General features: G+C 47.4%; 1 protein-coding gene across 4 annotated transcripts in view; it reads right to left on the bottom strand.

Moving 5' to 3' along the window:
• Nucleotides 1-16,195, bottom strand: part of LCMT1 (leucine carboxyl methyltransferase 1) — a 33,910-nt gene extending 17,715 nt beyond the window's left edge. Inside the window, exons 1-5 of one of the 4 annotated variants that reach the window (XM_075899909.1) lie at nucleotides 16,014-16,195; nucleotides 11,414-11,505; nucleotides 10,773-10,894; nucleotides 8,966-9,042; nucleotides 6,739-6,800 (exon numbers count right to left, since the gene is read on the bottom strand). In XM_075899909.1, coding sequence (XP_075756024.1) covers nucleotides 6,739-6,800; nucleotides 8,966-9,042; nucleotides 10,773-10,894; nucleotides 11,414-11,505; nucleotides 16,014-16,111 — 451 coding nt within the window. In that variant the 5' untranslated portion in view covers nucleotides 16,112-16,195. The remainder of the gene's footprint in view (nucleotides 1-6,738; nucleotides 6,801-8,965; nucleotides 9,043-10,772; nucleotides 10,895-11,413; nucleotides 11,506-16,013) is intronic. The other 3 variants (XM_075899908.1, XM_075899911.1, XM_075899910.1) reach the window with 3 other exon arrangements.
• Nucleotides 16,196-22,147: the final 5,952 nt, after the last annotated feature.

Here is a 22,147-nt window from a genome sequence, read left to right as displayed (position 1 = left end):
CTTGAGCGCTTTCTCCGGCTACGCTGGGCCAGGGAGCCGTGACCGCGGGCTGATCTCCTACATGGCAGTCCAGCAAGATGGCCTTGCCCAACAGGTGCTTGAGAAAGTGAAATACTCCCTGTTCCAGCCCCAGCTTTGATCAGTCAGGCTGGCTGCACAGTCCCAGTGCCGACCCAACCATCCACCTCAAGTGACCCCTTTCAGTGATGCAGCAATTGACTGTGACTCTTGGCCCCATGGATTGACCATGACATTCTCCTTCAGAGCGTCAAGGTGCTTAATGTTTTACTTTGTGGTATCCCTTTTAACTCCTCACTTGGCTAAGAGGAAACAGTTGCCCCCTCTTTTTGGGTCTGATCTCTCTCAAGGCTGCGTCTCGGGCGTTTCTCATGCAGAGAGTATGTGCCCTTTAAATAGACACAGCATGTCACAGGACTATATCTGTAGACATGCCACAATATTTCCTCTACAGTTCGGAGCAAGGAACTTTGAAGACAGGTGTTTTAGCTTCCGTGTTCTGCTTCATTCAACACCAGTGAAGAGCTGCTTTTTTGTTTGCCTCTTGCCACTGCTGCAAAAAGGATCTTCCTCTTTTTATGGGAACATGCTACTTGTCTCATCTGCAAACGAAAACACTGTTCTATCATGGCCTTCAGGATTTCTTTTAATCACAATGGCAGCTTGACTATGGGAGCAGCATTCCAACATCTCACACATGAGTTGGTTACCTTTCCCAGAAGGGTTTCGCAACAGTCAGGCATTCCTTCCCTGCTGGATTAGCCTAACACTTTCTTTGGAGGCTTTCCAAGAGGGAGCAGCGTGGATACAATGTTACTCAAGATATTTTCATTACGATTTTCACTCTAATAGATGCTGGGTTTCACCAGCTCTACAGAGGAAAGATTCTTCCAAAGCATTTAATAGACCTAGGGTGTGTCTAGACTACTGAGTTTTGTCGACAAAAGTGGACTTTTGTCGACAAAACTATACCAGCGTCTACACTACCGCTGAGTTCTGTCGACATAACGTCGACAGAACTCAGCAGTTTTGTCGACGCTGGTAAACCTCATTTTACGAGGCATAACACCTTCTGTCGACAGAACTCTGTCGACAGAAGGTGTTATTGCCTGTAGGGTTGCGTCTAGACTACAGGGTTCTGTCGACAAAGCAGCTTGCTTTGTCGACAGAACTCAATGTGTCTGGACGCTCTTTGTCGACAGAAGTTTTGTCGACAGATACTGTCGACAAAACTTCTGTCGACAAAACGCGGTAGTCTAGACGTACCCTTAGAAATGTCGGTGCTGCTGTTTCTTGCTCTCCTATCCATCATATACCGGACTACTTTTGTGGTACTATTAATTGGTTGGGTTTATAGGTGTTCATTAAAAGCACTGGCAAAATTGGCTTTTGGCATTTTAAAAGATGAATATTTCTTTAAAAGGTTTTAACTCTCCAAGGCAAGAGACATCTGTTCCAATGCCCTTGTGCAATGCCCAACATAACAGGGCCCGAGTGCTAAGCGTTGCACCAAGACATAGGAAAAGATGGGTCTTGCCCTACAGTTATACCTGGTCCTAGCAATACGAAAGTCATCCATTCAAAGCTCGGCAGTTCACTCGTATGGCCTCAGGTTTCAATGCCTTTTGCCACAGTTCCCTTTACCAAAGCAGCTCTCGGTGAAGCAGGGCTTTGGCTCACAGCAAGCAGCAGGGCCTGAAGGTTACCTCTGTGTGTTTCTTGTCTGAAGCAAGTTATATATCACTGGTGATTTTCAAAAAGGGAGAGCATGAAACAGATGCATAAATTTTATCCTGCTATACTCCACAATAGAAAGACTGGGACAGACAGCTAAGCACATGGCTCTTAATATCTTAGGCTAGCAACCAAAACTGCAGAAAGAGGCAGTAGTAGGCAACTAAGAGATGAAGCAGCTGGGTTTAAAGTGAAGATGTCACCAACCACAAGAATAAAGGGTTTATTTCAAGTTTAGGTTTTTTCACTGGTAGACATATGCAACCAGCTTTGGGCCCTCACCCATCCTGGTCCACAACAGAGCACTTGCTATTTGTCTTCATTATCTCCTCCCCACACACCTTTTTTAAGAAAGGACATGTATTGATTTTCAAACAACTGAAACAGTTGTCTTTCAGTTCTGCAGTCTGGGGAAGATGCACATATCCGACCATAGGAAAGCTTCAGAGGTGTCTGTACACCTGAATCGCTTTAAACCGGCAACCATGGGAAACAGCTTATGCCAATTATGGAATTTTCCGGGCCATGGGTGTTTATGCTTTTCCAGTGAAAATAAAATAGTTTTTCAAAGCACTGAATTGCTATTTCACAGGTAACAGACAGCAATACATACTGGGGGGGGGGGGTCCGGGAGGGAGCAAGCAGGAGCGGGCTGGGGGTGAGAGAGTGCTGGGTCTGGGAGAATGGGTGAGGATCTGGGCATGGAGCACTTATCTGTTGCCCTGCTCCCAGGGCACACGTGGCTCTGCACTCCCGCCACTATGGGAGCGGCCAGAGAAAAGCCTCCAGAGAAGCACTGTGTAGCACTACCGTCCCCCCCAGCTCGGGGGAAGGGGGGAGCAGCAGCACACAGAGCCACTTCCTCCTCCCCTTGCCTGGGTCCGAACCACGGGTGACCCTGAATTAGGGACACTCAGATTACAGAGGTCCAAGCATATTAAATAATGCAGGCCTTTGCAATATGTATCCTTACCCTGAAAGTAGATTTCTTCTACTCAGTTTCCCTCACTATATTTACATATGGGATGATGTACTGAGGCTTGAATTCTGCATAATCACTTATGCAAACAAAACAAACACTTTAGCCTCTCAGTTTACTGAAAGATGAACAAATGCAGCGCTCTCCTTGACAGCCACAGTGGATAGACAGACAGGTGCTTACTCCTGTCAGATGGAGGGGGGAAAACAGTCTAAAACCACAAAAGTGGGCGCGGGGATAGAGAATTAAGCATGGAGAGCAGTACTTACTACATCACAATGTTTTGTGAATCCATGCACCTAAAGCGCAAACATCTCAGGGGATCAAGAAAGAGCCCCACCCCCGGGGGAAAAAAGTGTAACAAGACTAAGACTGGAAGAATTTTGTCCAAAACCTTGTGTTCACTTTGTATTATCCACTTTAAGAATGAAAAGTAACCCAGTTCTCTTGATACAGTCACAGGAAAGATATAGCAGATTGGAGAGCAGGGATTCAACATCTGAAGACCTCTGCATTTGATAATGAACACATTTGGAACAAGTCTAGATGGGGAACCAGCTAGTTAAAGAGCATGGTCAACACAAGCAGCATGGTAAGACAGTGCTTCAAGAAAGTTCTAGTTGACATTGGCCAAGTAGTGGAAGGTGGAGAACAATCCTCCTAACATTACTTTAACAAAGCTGCCATGTTGATCCAGGACTTAGATATCTCCAACTAAATGCATTCAACTGAACAAAGCATCGACACCGTGGCTCCAAATAGCTGTGCAATTGAACAAGCTGCCGAGCTCTTCCCTCAGACATCTATTCTCAAATTGCACCCCTGATGTCATTGCTTTCCATGAAAGACATGGCAAAAGTATACTGGCTTGGAACCAAAAAAAATTCATCTTCTGGCACTTGTCCTAAGAACAAACTAGAGACATTTAATGCTTGTGAAATGGAAAGAGAAGCCAGGACAAGAGTCAGGCCAGAGGACAGTTCATTGACTGAAGTAGCAAACGCCAAAGCACATCTCTCAGGAGTGATTTACGTACAAGGGGCAACAGCACTGAGTTGACCTATGAGGAAGACAGTTATCCAGGAGAAGTTAATACCACAAAAGTTAACGTGAAGATCACAGTAAGAATCCCAATCCCCCAGAAGGGGCTGCTCTGTCAGTTTGACTTTTGAATCAGGATATCAGTTTGCTAGAGCTGTCCCAACACAGAAGAAAACCAATCTCCACTCTAAAGCATTGACAATACAACATTTAAAAGAGTTTGAACTTAAAATTGCTTTGGAAAAATAAATGGAGATTCAGCATGTACCGTACAGGCTATCTGCTGTTATCTGGTGATCATAGAGAAATGATTTTAGTGTCATTCAGTAGTGTCATAACAGATCTTGCTTACAATACGCTCTTTGTTACCTCATGCATGCAATTAACTTTTACGAGTGCATATCTAAAGCACTTTGATACCATGATAACAAGTATTGATTGTCTTTTTGGAATGGCTTATCATGCAAAATTTCTCCTTGTTACACTCTAATTGGGATGGGTTTCCGTACCAACAAAAAACTGTCCCTCTCACAAGGAGTCATTCTGGGCCCTGGGTTAAAAAGAACCAATAATTTGGATGTTTTCCTTTTGCCACAGTCATCTCCTAGCAAGAAGAACAAGAAACAGCTTGTCACCTTCATGATAGGAGGCACTAGGTTTTCACCTCTCAAGAGCAGAATTCACAACTAAACAACCTGCCACTCAAACAATGTACAAAATGTTGGATAATTAAGAATAAGACCATTTCAGCACATCAAACATTCCCCATTCCTATCACTTCTTTCAAAATTATGTGCTCAAATTCAGATTAACAGATCAGAAAACCAGACAGGACCACTCTCATCATCCAGTCTCACATAGGCCATGGGGAAGAATTCATGAAAATCCTACCTGAACTAGAGCAAATATTTCAGAAAGACACCTGGTCTTGATTTAAAAATTCCTAACCCTTGGAACCTGAGACTCCCTCGCAACCCTTGAGAAATTGTTCCAATGGTTAATTATCCTTACTGGCAAAAATACACATTTTATATCCGATGTGAATTAGTCTAGCTTCACCTTCCCACTATTGGATCTTGTTATAGTTAACTTGCTAGAATGAACAGCCCTTTACCTACACAATGACCGGAAGTTTGATGCTAACAGACTAAGTTCACTCTTAACCTTCTCTTTGTTAAAATAAACCCGCTTGACTTAAGGAGCCCATTGATGCACAGTTTGTTTTCCAAGTCTGTTAATTACAGGCAGTCCCCGGGTTACGTACAAGATAGGGACTGTAGGTTTGTTCTTAAGTTGAATTTGTATGTAAGTTGGAACGGGCGTCCAGATTCAGCCACTGTTGAAACTGACCAGCGGCTGACTACAGGAAGCTCGAGGCAGAGCTGCTCTGCCCTGGGCTTCCTGCAATCAGCCGCTGATCAGTTTCAACAGCAGCTGAATCTGGACGCCTGGGGCAGAGCAGCTGGGGTGCTGCCTGGTTGGTCCAGTAGCGCCGAGGAGCAGCGCTGCGGGACCAACCCGGCAGCGCCCCAGCTGCTCTACCCCAGGCGTCGGCGAGAAAAGCCTGGTCTCCTGGAGGGGGGGGGATGCGCACTAGCTGCGCCGCCCCCCCCCCCCCCCAGCAGACCAGAGAGACACGGAGCGGCTTTTCTCGCCGTGGAGGACGTGGGCGGCAGGACCGCGGCGCATCTGGGCAGTCCCGCCGCCCGCGTCCTCCGGGGCGAGAAAAGCCCCGTTCGTATGTAGGGATCCGACATAAGTCGGATCCACGTAACTCGGGGACTGCCTGTATTCTCCTGGTTCCTCTCTGAACCCTCTTTATCAACATCCTCTTGAATTCAAGTTAAAGGGATCTCTGGGAGGCCGCTCACCTGCTTTTGGAGCTGGCAGCAGACATTGCTAACCATAGTATATTTTCCAGGATACAGGCCCACAAACACTTAATGAACATGGTTGTTACTAACAAAGTCAATAGGATTATTTTCATCATCTGATGGTGCTATATGCAGGAGAGCCCCCTGCAGTGAGACTTCCATGGACCTATTTTGACCTAGTTAGCTTTGGGCCAAGTCCCCAGCTGTCACTGCCATGAGTAGTGCTCATTCAGAGCCCTGACGACTCAAAAGCAAAGTAGAGTTTTGAACTGTGCAATCTACTACGATGCAAGAACCACTAGAGACACAGCCAAGCCAGAGTATGCTTTCTGACAGACAGGTAATACAGTCCACCACTTCAAAGTTACCTAAACCACTGTACAACCAATTTTGGCACATGGGCTTACTAGCTACAGTCTTTTGATGAAGGTGGGAAGTAGTCTCTTGGGAATGGGACATCAGAAGTCAGGCTTTACCCATAAGCTGCAGAAAGTACTGATGGGCTCTATCATCTGAGAACGGACTATGCAAACAGTTTGCAGTTCAGATGGTAGATATAGATAAAAGACTTGTGGAATTAACAAGAGAGATAGGAATAACACCACTGCTTCCTTTACGCTGTGCGGCTGCTCAGGACAAATCCAAATGCTGCTCAGTCAATTAGCAGAACTCCCACAGCTATGTTTTTAGTTTCTACTGGTGGTGCACATTCGTCTATGCCATGATGTGCATAACATTTATTCTGCACATAGATGAGAACAATCCGCACATGAACGGAAAAGATCAAAGGGAACACTAGAGAACACCCAGTAGATTTCTGATACTCGCTACTTTGTGTGTGATCCCCTATATTCTTCCCTTTTCAAGAATCAGAAGAAAGCATAATCAATAATTACAATGTAAAGAAAAAATACTGAGAATGCCAAGACCTCTCGTAAAGACGACATTTTTAAACACAACTAGCCTTCCTTCTCTCCTCCCTCCCTTCACACAATGTTTAAAACATTAAAACCCTGCCCACATGCTGAAGTGAACAGATTAGAGATTAAAAAAAGACAGTGCATTACTGGTTTACTTTTTAAGATGACTCACCTATTAGAAAAGACTCCCCAGAATGGGACTCCATAATTGGTTTTGACAAGGGAGGTTTTGATCTATGGGAGAGGGGAAAAAAAGTGTCAGCAAGCAGTTAACTGGTTTACATGCTGTCAAAAAGCATCTCTGCCCTCTTCTGGAAACACACGCATGCAGTTCGACTTACTGCTCAATGTATTTACTAAAGATTAGTTCTATAATTAACGGGTATACAAGAAACTGCAAGCTTCACGAAGAAAAAGAACATACTGAGCTCTAGGCACTCTTGAGCTTTGGAACAAGTCTTGTCATTTCTTGACAAATCCATGTACCCTCTCTAAATTCCCAACGAGCTTCAATTTACTAATCATAGTTGCTCTTTCTACATCAAAATCATTCTCCCATGGTAGCCAGCCTCAGCATGGAAGTCTGAGGATTTTCTATCTCCTTCTAAGGCCAGGTCTACACTCAACCCAGAAGGTCAGTTTAAGGTATGCAACTCCAGCTACGTAAATAACGTAGCTGAAGTCGATGTACCTTAAGCCAAGCTTGGTGTCATTTCACAGTGGGAGGTAGATTCACCCATCAGCTTCCCTTACTCCTCACAACTGCAAGGAGTACTGGCACTGACCAAAGGTGCCCTCTGTATTTAATTTGGTGGGTCTTAACTACATCTGCTAAATCAAACGCCAGAAGATTGATCTCCAGGTCATAAGTATAGATATGGCCTACGAGTTTTTGGGGAAAGAACACAGAGCTTAGCATCATTAGAGATAACTTTCTTCAGTCGGATGTAAGGCCTGATTTGCTCTGGGAGTTTCTGTATACTGTAGAACCCTCACTAGTTTGTAATAGTCACTAGGTAACCTAAAGTATAATTTGCATATATAACTAAGTTTTGGTAGTAACAGATCACACGACAGTAGCTCTTATTTTTACGGCACCAAAACTGTTATCCTTTATACGTTTTCAAGGTTTTTTTAGGCTGCATACCACATAACCCCATCCAAAATAGGTATGTTTTGACTATGATTAGATATCCAAGTCTTACTAAAGAAAACACATTATTCACCATCACAGGATTTTCTTTGCATAACCTCAGGTGTATGTATACCCCATTTTGAAAACCACTCTTTATAATAAAAGAGAACCTTATCTTCGAGCACTTAGTTTAAATAGATTATGTGAAGACAAAGAAAGTGGAGGGAGTAGATTTTCTTTTTTCAGTTCTATTTTAGGCCCCCCCTTTTCCCCCAAAAAGAACACAACTGTAAATTTAATCGGTTTAACAAAGAATTTCAACGTGTTTCAGACACCACATGGGCCATGAATTTTCCTATTCATTTCTATAGGTTTTAAAAGCAGAAAAGCGCCTTGTAATCACATTTTCCTGTCCCTTCTGTTGTTCATAGGAATCTTCAACAAGGAAGCAAAGCAACTATATGCTACATGTGAAACACTGACTAAATACAAAAAATGAACTGAAAAAACCCTCTCTAAACTCTTCCAGGTGTTAGTCGTAAGGAGCCTGGAGCCACCTCCTGCACCCCAAACCTCTCATTCCTGGCCTGATCCTGGAGCCCACACACTAATCAAAAGATATAATTATGTTGGGTCACCAGGCAAACCATTTTTTTCAACTAGGTCGCAAGAAAAAATAAAACTTTTGCTGTTCTGAACTATACAGCTTTGCTGGAGAGCCAAGAGATATGGGTGTGATGTAGTATTGGTACCTTGTTGGTGGCTATGCTGGGCAGTGGGCTGTGGGTGACACCTACTGGTGGCTATTTGTAACACGGCCCAGCAGGGCAGGGGATGAGTCATTATGCAAGGGGCTCCCAACCTGTCCGACCAGTTGGCTCCCAGGGAGGGAGACAAAGGAAGGAGGGCGAGGTCCAGCCCCTGGCTGGGGGGCAGGGCTGGAAGAGGGTTGTAATTTCTGTCTGGAATCATGGAGGAGACAGCCTAGGGAAGGGACTGGGATTTAAGGGCCCAGTCTCCCCCATCTCAAGGGGGGAGCTGAGGCATCTTAGGCTTGCCCTGTAACCAGATTACATCTATGCTGTGCTATATTCTGGAGAAGCAATGAACTCCCTCTATTCTACTGGCTGGTGGGATCTGCTCATGCCACTATGGGGGTGCAGGAGGCGGGGGAACCCCGACACGCCACCACAATGGGATTTAGTACATGCGGTTTGTGATCAGCTTGGTACAGCTAAACATGAAGCAACGCGCACACACTTACTTGATGGTATATATTTTTCTTGCAACTATCATCGGAAAATCCACTTCAAAATATTTTTTAGGGAGAAGATTTTCATCCTGAAAAAAATCAGAATGAGATCCCAACCTTAGGGGATGGTCACGCTTCCCGCAGAGAGAGTGGGGGACTCAATCTAGTTTTCCCCTGAAAAGTTGTGTTTCACATTTTCAGTTCTTCATCCCTTAATGCTCTGGGTTTGTGTGTTATTGTTTTTAATTAAATGAACTACAAATTAACAAACAATACACATGCTCAATAGCAAAGAAACAAACTCGTAGGATATTCAAGTCATCTGAACAAACAGTAAGGTCTGGCAACCAACATCTTGGAAATCGAATTGCCACGCACAGTACACAACAGAAAACGTCACCCATGGCTTTCACGCATCACTCAGTTTATACCCCAAAAGGAAGCAAACGGGAACACTGAAGAGAGATGCCACAAAGTGCTTGTATTAGTCAACTGCTCACAAATATGTGCCTACCACGTAGCCAACCTGCTGCAGCTGTTAAAAATCCACTCAAAGGGTTAGTTTTAGTCACGTGTTAGTGGACTTTTACGTGTGCAACCCACAACTTGCACTCACAATGGCAATCTCAGAGAGGGTTAGGGCTCCATAGTCCCCTATCTGCATGAAGTGGAGAGTCCCCCCAGACCCAAGTTTAGGCACAAAACAAGAATATGGGCAAACGTGCACTGTCCCTGCGTCAATGCGACTTATGTCGGATCCGCAGTTACGAACGGGGCTTTTCTCGCCCTGGAGGACGGGAGCGGCGGGACGCCCAGATGAGCCGCGGTCCCGCCGCCCGCGTTCTCCGGGGCGAGAAAAGCTGCTCCCCGTCTCCTCGGTCTGCTGGTCAGACCAGGGAGACGGGGAGCAAAGCCTCGGAGGTCGCCCGCAGCGGGACAGCCGTGGCGCGCCTGGGCTGTCGCGCTGCGGGCGTCCTTGGAGGCTTTGCTCCGCGTCTCCCTGGTCTGCTGGGGGGGGGGGGGGGGCGGGAGGGCGCAGCTAGTGCCCCCTCCCCCCAAGCAGACCAGGCTTTTCTGCCCACGACGCCTGGGGTAGAGCAGCTGGGGCGCTGCTGGGTTGGTCCCACAGCGCCGCTCCTCGGCGCTACTGGACCAACCCGGCAGCACCCCAGCTGCTCTGCCCCAGGCATCCCCAAGTCAGCCGCTGCTGAAACTGACCAGCGGCTGACTACAGTAAGCCCGAGGCACAGTTGCTCTGCCCCCGGTTTCCTGCAATCAGCCTCTGATCAGTTTCAGCAGCGGATGAATCTGGACGCCAGTTCCGACTTACATACAGATTCAACTTAAGAACAAACCTACAGTCCCTATCTTGTACGTAACCCGGGGACTGCCTGTACATTGATAGAACCTGATCCTGCAAATTACTATACACAGTTAACTCTCAGAAAAACGAGGAAGGCCTAGAATATGCTTTTATACAGAGTGTAACACCATAACTGTTGGCATTTAGAAGCTTTTAAAAAATAATTCAAAGTAGTATTTAGGACACAGAGAGGGTGTCAGCCAAGTACAAAGGTTGCACTTGATTCTGGATTTATATCCTTATATATAGGCAAGGAAATTGTTCCTTATAGTTTAAATATGAGCTAAGAACTAAAGACATTTCCAAATGGCCACTAGAGGTCACCTTTGTGCCATGCATTCCTACAACACAGACTGATGGTCAATAATTTCCTTTTTTTTAAAAACAAGAAAACAGGAGAGTTTCAGACATGTGTAATCCCTTCTTTTTGCTAGTATCATTATTCTGAGATATCACCTTTAATCTCCAGAACATGGTATCCATACCAGCACCAAGATTTATGATTTGACAGTTGCATTCTGTCTTCTTTAAAAAAGTTTTAAGTAGCTGACCCACTCCGTGCACACGAGCGTAGTATCCTGCAGGGAAAAAAAAGTGCTTAAAAACCCCAGACAACTAATATTCTTTAGCTGCTCCCATATGGGATATGTATATTTTATGGGGTTTTAGAGCTCGTCACCTGAGGAACTGGAAATTTCAGTTCAAAAAGTTCAAACGGAGTCATCTTGGCAGATTAATTCTATACAAACTATACATCTGCTTTTATTAGTCTCACCTGGCGAGTAGTACTTCCCTGTGCCTTAAGGTCATGCATCACAGCCCTGCTCTTTGGTTGCTTTGTGCAGTACATTACAAGGTAAGCAGAACACATAGGAAATCAGTTTACAATACTAAGGGAAGAACGACATTCCAAGGGTGAGGGTCCAGTGTGCAATCCAACCACTACGCTGGGGAGAGCTCATATCAACCTACTACATGCTTCCCACGTACATTCGATAATATCCATGATATGGAAGCTTTAGCCACTATTCTTCAAGAACATCATATGTTCCGAGTGCGTTTGTATTGTCTTTGTTTAAATTCACATGTTAACTTGCCTCTGTTAATTTCAGGTGCTTTCCTCTCTTTTGCCTGTCTCACAAAATATTGGATGTAAGGGTCCTTCCAGTAGCCAATAGTTACAGCAAATCTGACAAAGGCATTGGGGGTGGGGGAGGAGGAGAAAAAGAGAATTAGCAAATAGAGCCATCAGGATTTACTGCTGAAGACTACCTAGACAAACAAGCTAAAAAGCTGTCTTAGGATGGTCTTCCAAAGAGGTATGCTGGGAGGAAGGAGTCTTAAAATGCCACTGACCACCTGAGACTGTTCAAATTAACACCGATTACATAAAGTAATTCTAACTAGAAAGAAATAGCTGTTACTTTTGTAATATTTTAAATGTATTTCTCCCCATGCGTTTGAAGAATTTCACAGAGAGATTTAGCAAAGTTCAGGTACCACCTGCAAAATAATTTGAAGAATTTCAGTGCAAAGTTTTCTTACTTGAAGCCTCACAGACAGAGCAGCTACATTGTCTGTGTTCGATTCCAAGGACTGAACATCACATGGCTTTTAATGCCACACATCAACCGAAGCTCTAATAGGTATGTGGCTTATATGCACTTACACCAAACTGGAGCCTCGAAGAGCTACCTGAGCCCTAGTAAAAGTAATACCCTCGTTCCCACCTCTTCACAATTATCTATAATCTCTACAGAATCAGAATGTTGCTTAAGAGCAGATCTTTAAAAGTCTGTCCAAAACCTAACAAAGAAATAAGTGTACTAAGTAAAATGAAAAGTGTGCAACTCTGCCTGGCACTTCCATGCAGGGCACTACATAAGTCCTATCAATGAACTTTCTACTTAATTGTTTAGAATAGTGGTTTTCAATTTGTGAGGTATCTGTAGTAGGGATACCAGAGTGTAATCAGTTAACTGATGATGCTTATCCATTTCTGTTACCAGCTGCACTATACCCCTCCTGTGGCACCAGCTGCTCTGCGCTGTATGCTTCACAGCCAGCAAGCTCCCGGCGCGCCCCAGCTCCTGGCAAGCTAGCTGCTGTCCCATGCTGCGGGCTCTGCTAGCCCCACTTCTGAGGTGCTAGCCCCGCCCCCAGGATGTCAGATGCCCTGTGCTACAGGCTCTGTAGCTGGCAAGATCCTGGCGTGTGGGGCTGGCAACTGGCACGCTTCAGGAGTCTGCCAGCTGCAGAGAGCCCACAGGGCAGCTGGCACCTTGGGAGTTGGGCCAACAAGGGACATCCCAGGAGTGGCTGCGGGGGCACCCCTCCACCATCCTTCCCTCCCTAGCGCCTACCCGTACATCCCCAGGTAAAACGGTAACCATGTGACCGACTGGATTTTTAATGGTTACACGGTTACTGGTTTACATCTCTAGTCTGCAGAGTGTGTCAAGGACAGCGGTGTCCAACACACTAGCAACATGTGGCTATTTGGCCGGTTGTTGGCTTGAACAATGTGGCTATTTGGCTGTTAAGTGTGGCTAGTTCACTATACTGGCTACTGCTTCAGAACGGATTGGACACCATGGGTCTAAGATTTCCAAAGGGGTCTGCATCTTAATTGGAATAAGTTTTTTAGGGGTCCACAACAGGGATGTTAACTATTAGGTATTTGGGTGTATGTGTAAATACTGGAAATTTTTGCGGTTACACAGTTACGGGGTGGGGGGCAGGTGAGAGCCAGGGCTTAAGGGGAACTGGCTTAAATGCCAGCTCTCCAACAGCACTGGCTCCCGCCTGCTCCCCCTCCCCCAACAGAGGCGCAGCCGTGCAGGGGGCAGGCAGCTCCACAGGAGTCTATATGCGCAGGAAGCAGGCTTAAAAGCCTCTTTCCACATGTATCAGCTCCCACCTGCCTCTCAATCAGAGGCAGCAGCAGAGGGAAGGGGAGCAGGCAGCTCCAGAGCTGGTACCTCCTGCCCCTCCCCACTACTAACTTTGAGTGAAACAAAGGGGGAGGGGAAGAGTAGGCAGCTAAGCAGAGCTGGCAACTTAACCTGGCTCCCACCAGTCCCCCACCCCACACTGCTGCCTCTGTGGGAGGCACCAGAGGGGGCCTCTGTGGAAGCCAGCTCCCCACACATTTCAGCTCCCTCCTCCCCGCTTGCTGCCTCTGTAACAGAGGGCAGCGCTTTTAGTCAATAGCATTAACAGATAAGCCCAGGGTTATTGGTTAATTGTGTGGTTGACTACAGGTTGACATCCCTAATCCACAAATGAAGGGATGTTTAACCCCGTTCATAATAATAGAATACTAGAACCAGAAGGAACCTCAAGAGGTATTCAAGTTCAGTTCCCTGTAACACCCATTTTACTTTAAAAAACAACATTTCTGGACTCACTCCTTCTATTCCTCTTCTTTCCTAAATAGATCTTGGTTAATTTCTTTTCCTTCTCTTGTTTCACCACCTACCCTCTCTTTCCTCACCTTACATTCTCTACACTCAGTTACCTCTCTAGGAATGTAAAATCCCAGTTAATCAATTGACCGGTTAAACCTTAGGTTCAACTAGTTAATGGATTAAATGGGATCCCATGTAGGGAGGCCGGCAGCCCCAAATGCAGGAGAGGCCAGCTTCTGCTCCCAGTCATTCTGGGGCTGGAGCAGCTCTCTGCCCACGGGTAAGCATCACCCGTTATCCATTCACATCCCTCATCCTCACTCACTATTCTACTCTTCCCCATTTTTTAAATCTTCCTCCCAGTTAATAGTTACAGTTGCTGCTATTTCTATTGTTTATATTTTCCTTAAATGAAGTGAAACTAAGCCAGTACAAATCACTTTCATTGCTGACAACTAGGCTCCCAACAGCAACAATGAAAAGCATTCAGACTTTAGGCACAGCATGAGTAGCAGCAGCAGAAGTGTGCAGTCTGCAGAATCAGGAAAACAATTCTGCATGTGTTTATGTTCAGTTCACATTTAAAAAGACAGAATGAGGGGGGGGAAGGCTGCTGTCAACATTGATGGCATTTACCTGGGAAGAAAAGTTTCCTCCTTATGTATGTGAGCTACATTTTTTCAAGTACTGCTACAAGGACTCATGGTTTTACATTACCTGATGATTGTACAGGGTTATATTTTTTAACTGTGGGACAAGTGCTAAAAAAATCTAGTTCACTATTTAACAACACTCTCTCTATATGAAACACTGAACCTTTAAACCACATAATTAAGAGTGGAAAAGTTTAGTGATAAAAATACTCCTTAAAGCAATATTCAACAACTTTTTTAAGCACTTTCCCGATATTAAAAAACCCAGAACTGTCTACACCTCTATACAACCAGCAGTTAGCGACCTTGACAACCAGCAGATGTGTTGTGGCAGCACTATACACCCCAATACACTTTTATACGTTATACCTATACATAAATAAACATATACACAGCCTGAACCCACCCCTCCAACCCTCAATCACCCACAGCCCTACTTTCGCACAATACTAGATCTGCTCGCTCCTCGCATGTAGATTGCAGATGCACCTCTCCCATCTTCCAAGGGCCCTCCGCTGCGCTGCCTTCCCCGCCTAGCTACCTACCCCCACGCCTCGCCCCACCCCCGTACCTCAGCACCCCCGCCCCTCCCGATAGCGCAGCCCCCCTAGTCACTCATCACCCCCTGCTGAGCGCACAGCCCCCCAGTCCCTCAGTTCCCCCTCCCCCGCCCCCCCGAGGGCGCAGCCCCCCCCAGTCCCTCAGTTCCCCCTCCCCCGCCCCACCGAGGGCGCAGCCCCCCCCAGTCCCTCAGTTCCCCCTCCCCCGCCCCCCCGAGGGCACAGCCCCCCCCAGTCCCTCAGTTCCCCCTCCCCCGCCCCCCCGAGGGCGCAGCCCCCCCAGTCCCTCAGTTCCCCCTCCCCCGCCCCCCCCAGGGCGCCGCCCCCCAGTCCCTCAGTTCCCCCTCCCCCACCTCCTCCGAGGGCACAGCCCCTCAGTTCCCCCTCCCCCGCCCCCCCGAGGGCGCAGCCCCCCAGTCCCTCAGTTCCCCCTCCCCCGCCACCCCCCAGGGCGCCGCCCCCCAGTCCCTCGGTTCCCCCTCCCCCGCCCCCCCCAGGGCGCCGCCCCCCAGTCCCTCAGTTCCCCCTCCCCCACCTCCTCCGAGGGCACAGCCCCTCAGTTCCCCCTCCCCCGCCCCCCCGAGGGCGCAGCCCCCCAGTCCCTCAGTTCCCCCTCCCCCGCCCCCCCGAGGGCGCAGCCCCCCCCAGTCCCTCAGTTCCCCCTCCCCCGCCCCCCCGAGGGCGCAGCCCCCCCCAGTCCCTCAGTTCCCCCTCCCCCGCCCCACCGAGGGCGCAGCCCCCCCCAGTCCCTCAGTTCCCCCTCCCCCGCCCCCCCGAGGGCGCAGCCCCCCCAGTTCCCCCTCCCCCGCCCCCCCGAGGGCGCAGCCCCCCCCCAGTCCCTCAGTTCCCCCTCCCCCGCCCCCCCGAGGGCGCAGCCCCCCCCCAGTCCCTCAGTTCCCCCTCCCCCGCCCCCCCGAGGGCGCAGCCCCCCCCCCCAGTCCCTCAGTTCCCCCTCCCCCGCCCCCCCGAGGGCGCAGCCCCCCCCCCCCGTCCCTCAGTTCCCCCTCCCCCGCCCCCCCGAGGGCACAGCCCCCCCCAGTCCCTCAGTTCCCCCTCCCCCGCCCCCCCCGGTACCGTTTACAGATGGACGCGTCCTCGCAGGTGCCCCTCACCGCGTCGTCCGCCTGCTCGGAGCCGGCGAAGGGGAGGGAGTCGCGGGCGGCGCTCGCCATGGCGGGGCGGCCCAGCGCGGGGCATGGAGCTGGGAGCTGCTTAGGGGCTCGCACACTTCCGCCTCCACCGACGAGTCCCGCCTGCCCGTTGGGCCGTCTCGCCTCTCATTGGCCAGGGGCTCGCAGCCCCGTGACGAAGAGAGCTGCGATTGGCCCGCTGCTCTGCCAACTCAAATGGGGTCCAACAGGAATATGGGGATTCTAACTAAACCCGCCCATTAAAGGTCAGCGCGCCCGCAGGGGGTTTTGGGAGTTGTAGTCCCCCCACTCAGCCCCTCCCATGCCTGCTGCTGCTCCCTCCTCTCCTTGGACCCAGGATGGGGAAGGGCTCCTTAGGGCAGGGGGCTGCAGCCTATGGCTCTAGAGCCCAATATGGATCAGTAGGGAACCAAATGTGGCTCTGTTGTCATTCCCTAAATACACACAACTTTTAAAATCAGAATGAAAATGTAATTCAAAATGTTAAAAAATGCATCATTACTCATGTCAAGATGGTTTTTGGTCTGTTTCACCTGTAACTGTTCATATTAACAACCATCCATCCTCTCCTCTCATTGGGAGGGTCGTGCATCTTCCCTTTTTCTTTGATTGGTCAAGAACTCTTTCCATTATCAGCAAAAATGGCGAAGAGAAAGAAAGATGACAATTACCGACATTTTCAAAAGGAGAGGACGATATCCAGGAGTGGCCTGAGGCCGGCTGCGGCAGCTGGCACCCCAGGTGGAAGGCGCGATTGGCGCCCCCACCTGCAAGGCCGTCAATGGCCGTGACGTAATCATGCGGCACCCCGTGACATCATCATCGGGCGCCTCGGCCGGCGGCATCCTAGGCAACTGCCTAGTTTGCCTAGGCTCACGGGCCACCCCTGACGATATCTATGGCTACATCTAGACTGGCATGATTTTCTGTAAATGCTTTTAATGGAAAAGTTTTTCCGTTAAAAGCATTTGTGGAAAAGAGCGTCTAGATTGGCATGGACGCTTTTCCGCAAAAGCACTTTTTGCGGAAAAGCGTCCGTGCCAATCTAGACACGGTTTTGCGCAAGAAAGCCCCGATTGCCATTTTCGTGATCGGGGCTTTTTTGCACAAAACAATACCACATTGTCTACACTGGCCCTCTTGCGCAAAGAGGGCTTTTGCCCGAACAGGAGCAGCATAGTATTTCCGCAAGAACACAGACAATCTTACATGAGATCGTCAGTGTTCTTGCGGAAATTCAAGCGGCCAGTGTAGACAGCTGGCAAGTTTTTCCGCAAAAGCAGATGATTTTTTGGAAAAACTTGCCAGTCTAGACACAGCCTATGTGTTTGTGGATAGGTCTGGGTCTCCACACTGTGTCAACCCCCCCACCCCCAAAAAAATCTCATGACAAAATATGCAACATTAGCTACAAAATACAACTAAGATGACAGTGATGCAGGAAAAAAAGCCTGCAGGGAATTGCAGCGAAAAATGAACATTGGATAAAATAGCCTGCTGGCAGGATCAAAAAAAGATGAGAGCTTAAACTCCACAAGTTTTGCCGGCTCATACAACATTATTCAAGAGAGAAAGCTTTTCACTGACGGGGATCATGTGAAGAGATGCATGCTAAAAATTGGTCATGAATTATTTCATGAGTTTCACAACAAGGACAAAATCTTACAGAGAATTCAAGATGTGCCATTATCAATAAAACCAGTTAATGACAGAGCTGTGAAATTGGCCCATCAAATCAACAAGGAACAAATGCAAAATTTCAATACAGCAACTTATTTTTCATTTGCTTTGGACAAGACCATCAATAGATGTGATGTTAATTGGTTGTGTATTTTGGGATGATATATTAATGGAAATTCTGTGTACAAAGAAATTATTGAGATATTACCAATATTACCAGTGATGAACATTATAAACGAGAAAGAAATACAATTGGATAAGCTTGTGTCTGCGTGTACAGCCGGTGCACTTCGCATGGTCAGCAAATACAGGAGATTCCTTACTCTTTTGTCAGAACATCTGAATCGCCCACTTTAGAACTTTCATTGTATTGTGCAGCAAGAGGCACTTTGTGTGCAATCTTGTGGAATTGAACTCGGAAATGTAATGGGACTGGTCATTTGCATTGTCAATTGGATTCTTGCCCAAGCCCTGAATGACTGTCAAATTCAGTCACTGCTCAAGGAAATAGATTCCAAATACCCCAATCTATTAATGCACAATGCTCACTGGTTAATCATTAATGCAAAGTTTTGTCTCATTTTGCCACCTGCATTAAGGAGATTAAGTCATTTTTGGATATGAAGGGTGTCAAACACACTGAGCTTTCAGACAGTGACTGGTTGCTCAGGTTTTATTATCTCGTCAACGTTACCAGTAATTTGAATGAGTTGAACTTTAAACTAGAAGGGCAAGGAAATACAATCATGACTCTGCAATAGCTAGTGTTTGGATATGAGTCAAAATTGACTGTCTTCATCAAAGATATCGAGACGGGCAGATTGGCACATTTTGAAAGATTATGAATGTTTTGTGATTCGTATGAGAGAAAGAATCCAAATCACAGCCTTGATTTGCAGCAGCTTGCCAGCTTTGTTCTGAGCTCCTGATGGCATTCAAGACTTGTTTTGTTGACTTTTGCAAACACAGTGCTCTGTTTAAGTTTATGAGTTGTCCATATAAAGTGTCTGTTGAAGAACTAGATTTGATAGTCATTTCAGGCATCTCAATCAGAGATTTGGAAATGAAAATAGCAGATTCTGAGGAATTGGATATCTGGGTGGAAAAAAATCACCAAGCTGAATTGTGATTTAGAATGCCTTGCTCAACAACGTGCAGAATTGACAAAAATGAGCTGACACAAAGAAATTGGAGCACAATGATGATCTGATTCTACATACTTGGAAATAACTTCCTGTCACATACTACACCATGCAGAATGTCAGCTTGGCCTTACTTTCAATGCTTGGCTCCACTTATATGTGTGAGCATACTTTCTCTAGTTTGAATCACATCAAAAGTAATTTCTGTTCAATATTGACAGAAGACAGTCTGAATGTGTGCAAGAAGCTGAATTTGACCTGTTATGACATAAACTTCAAAGAAATGCGTGAAAAGATGCAGCAGCAGAAGTCCCATTAAATAAAGTCCTTGAGTACAATGTTTCTTTTATGCTATTATTAATCATCATGTAAATAATTAGTATTATTAAGTTGTATATTTTCAGTCATGCAAATTGGCATTTTTATACGGCTCTTTGACCACTTGTTCTGAATGTTGATGTAGTTTGGCACTTTGGCATGAAAAGATTGCCGACCCCTGCTTCAGGGAAACCACCAGCAGGAAAGTCCTGTCCCTGCAGGCTGAGGTTACCAGCATGCTGCAGCATAGACACAGTAACTTGTGGGTCTTTCAGACTGAATACTCTTTGGAGCAATATCTATCCTTTTCAATATGTCTGTAGCATATCTCGCACAGGGGAGTGTGACCTGGAAGGCCTACAGACACTACCACAATATACAAATTAAATAATAATGTTTAATAAATAGGACTGACCAGCTTCATCCTCCAGAAGCCAGCTCACAAGAGAGGAAAAATCAGTTTTCTCAAATTGTTTTCAATTTTGCAAACTTTTAGTCATCAGCATGGCCGGATACATTCCAGAGCTGATCCCACTAAAGCTTTTATGTTCCAGAATCCTTTTTACGGCATGGTTCTCACACAGTACACAAGTAGTTTCCACTGATTACGAGTGACTGTGCTGGGAATCTATCTGCATTGCACATCACTGGGATTTCTTTGTTTCCTGCAGGGGGATAATGCAGTCTCTAAGGGTGTGTCTAGACTACATGGCTCCGTCGATGGAACCATGTAGATGAGTTTACTAGACATAGCAAAATGAAGCAGCAATTTAAATAATCGCTGCTTCATTTACATCAAAATGGCTGCCATGCTGTGCCGATCAGCTGATTGTCGGCACAGCACGGTAGTCTAGACGGGTATCAGCCGACCCCAGAACCCTTTGTCGTCAGATCCTTTATGCCTCGTCAGATCCTTTATGCCTCGCTTCATTTTGCTATGTCTAGCAAGCTCATCTACACGGCTCCGTCAAGGGAGCCATGTAGTCTAGACACACCCTAAATTTAAAAAAAACTACCTACCTGTTCACAATTCACTTTATATTTGGGAAGCAAAAGTAAATAAGACACTAGGATGGGAATCAGGAGACTAGGTTCACTCCAGTATTGCTCCTGACCTGCAGGGTAACCTTGAGCAACCCACTTCCCACTCTTTCTCTTTGAGGTCCCCCCCCACCCTGACACCAGTTTTCCCAGGGATGGAGCAGACAGTGATATTAGGAAGGCAGGATAAGGGATGTCCTGAAGGTAGGGAGGTGGGATGAGATCTGGAGTGGCCTAGTGGACAGGGCACTCGCTTTTGTGTTTCTTTGTTAGATTTTCTAAACCCTTCAGGGACTCTCTTACTAAAATAACCAGTAGAATGGTGCCCTGGTCTCAGGTGGTGCCTCTAAACACTACTATAACACTAATAATAATACTAATGTCACCTAAGAGAACACTGGTTTTGTGGCTAAACGACAGGATGGCTTGGAGAACAAGCAGTATTTATGGGTATATTTCTGGTTGTGGGTCTTGCTGTCTGCCCTGATCTGTAAAGTGGAGATATTCACTTGCTTCATAGGATTTCATCAATGTCTGTTGAACACCTGAAATGTTTTTGAGAGCCATAGAGGAATACTGCTGTAAAAGCAGGTTATTACAACAGATTTCTATTTACTTTTCTATTTTTTAATACAGATTCTTACCAAAAGATGACACAGGAAAGGAACCCACTATGCAGTAAGTTGTGATATTGATGTTTCATAGTAGCTCGCAGGCTTCCCTCTGAGTCAGTACTAAAGCGAATGCATTTGGTTTGTTAAAGCAAATACTGAAGAGAGTGGTGCAAAATTAGGGGGTAAAATAAGCTGGTAAATACTTGTTTAAAGTATAATAAAGATTGTACTTCTGGCAGATCTTGAGCCCTAGTGTCCTGGGCAAACTCCAACAGAGATGAGTAATCACGTTTGGCCTCACTGAATTCTACCTAGGCATAGGACACAATCACTTTCTGCCATAAGCATTACTGCACCCTGCTAAAAGCTACTACTTAACCTTGCCAACAGTCCCTTAGTACATGGAATGTCCATTATTTTTTTGTGATTGCTGCAAAAAGCAGCAAACAATGCCCTTGTTATGAAGAACATAAGAATGGCTATTCTGGATCAGAATAAAGGTCCATCTTGCCCAGTGTTCCCTGTAAGCTGAGCGGTTGGGAGGCCACCGAGGATTCAAATGCTGTCCAGCTGATTAGCAGAGCACCCACGCCGGCTTCATGGGTTGTGCACATGCACACGTGCCTCAGTGCACATAAAATGTATTCCGCACATGAAAGGAGGGAGTCGGGAGGGAACATTGCTGTCCCAGGGCCCTGCCTTCCCACAGCGGCTAATCCCGTGGTTCTCGACTCGTTTCAGTCCACGGACCACCAGGCCAATCCAAACATTCCCGTGGGCGACCTCCGGCCCCGGAGCACCGGACGAACGACGCGGCAACCGCCCCGCACCAGGCGCCGCAGACGGACGCTCGGCGACACGAGGCGGCTGCATCCGCGGGACGCTCCCGCCCCAGCGCCCCGGGGCCCAGCCTGGGGACCACAGAGCGCCCCACTGACCCCTCCCAGGAAGGGGAGCTGGAGCCATTCCTGGGGGCAGGCCCCATGGCGGGGGGGGGAGTGGCCCCCCCCCCCCCCCGTCTGTCAGGGGCTGGGACTAGGCCACAGGGGAGGGGTCACGTGAGGATTCCCTCTGGGGCACGTGGCGTTAGCTGCGCCCCTCCCCCATCACTGCCCAGCCCGCAGACCCCACCACGTGACCTCCCGCCAGTTCCGCGTCTCAGAGCCCGGATGTTGTTGTCCCCCCCCCCCCACTCGCCGCAAGCGAGCCTCTCCCGTGACGCGAGCACCCACGTGACCCGCGCCAGCCGGGGAAGGCGGAGC

The sequence above is a fragment of the Pelodiscus sinensis genome, chromosome 16 (assembly GCF_049634645.1).
Source record: "Pelodiscus sinensis isolate JC-2024 chromosome 16, ASM4963464v1, whole genome shotgun sequence".
Classification (NCBI taxonomy): Eukaryota; Metazoa; Chordata; order Testudines; family Trionychidae; genus Pelodiscus; species Pelodiscus sinensis.
The sequence above is the reverse complement of the archived record's forward strand: the minus strand, read 5'-3'. Positions and strand labels throughout refer to the sequence as shown.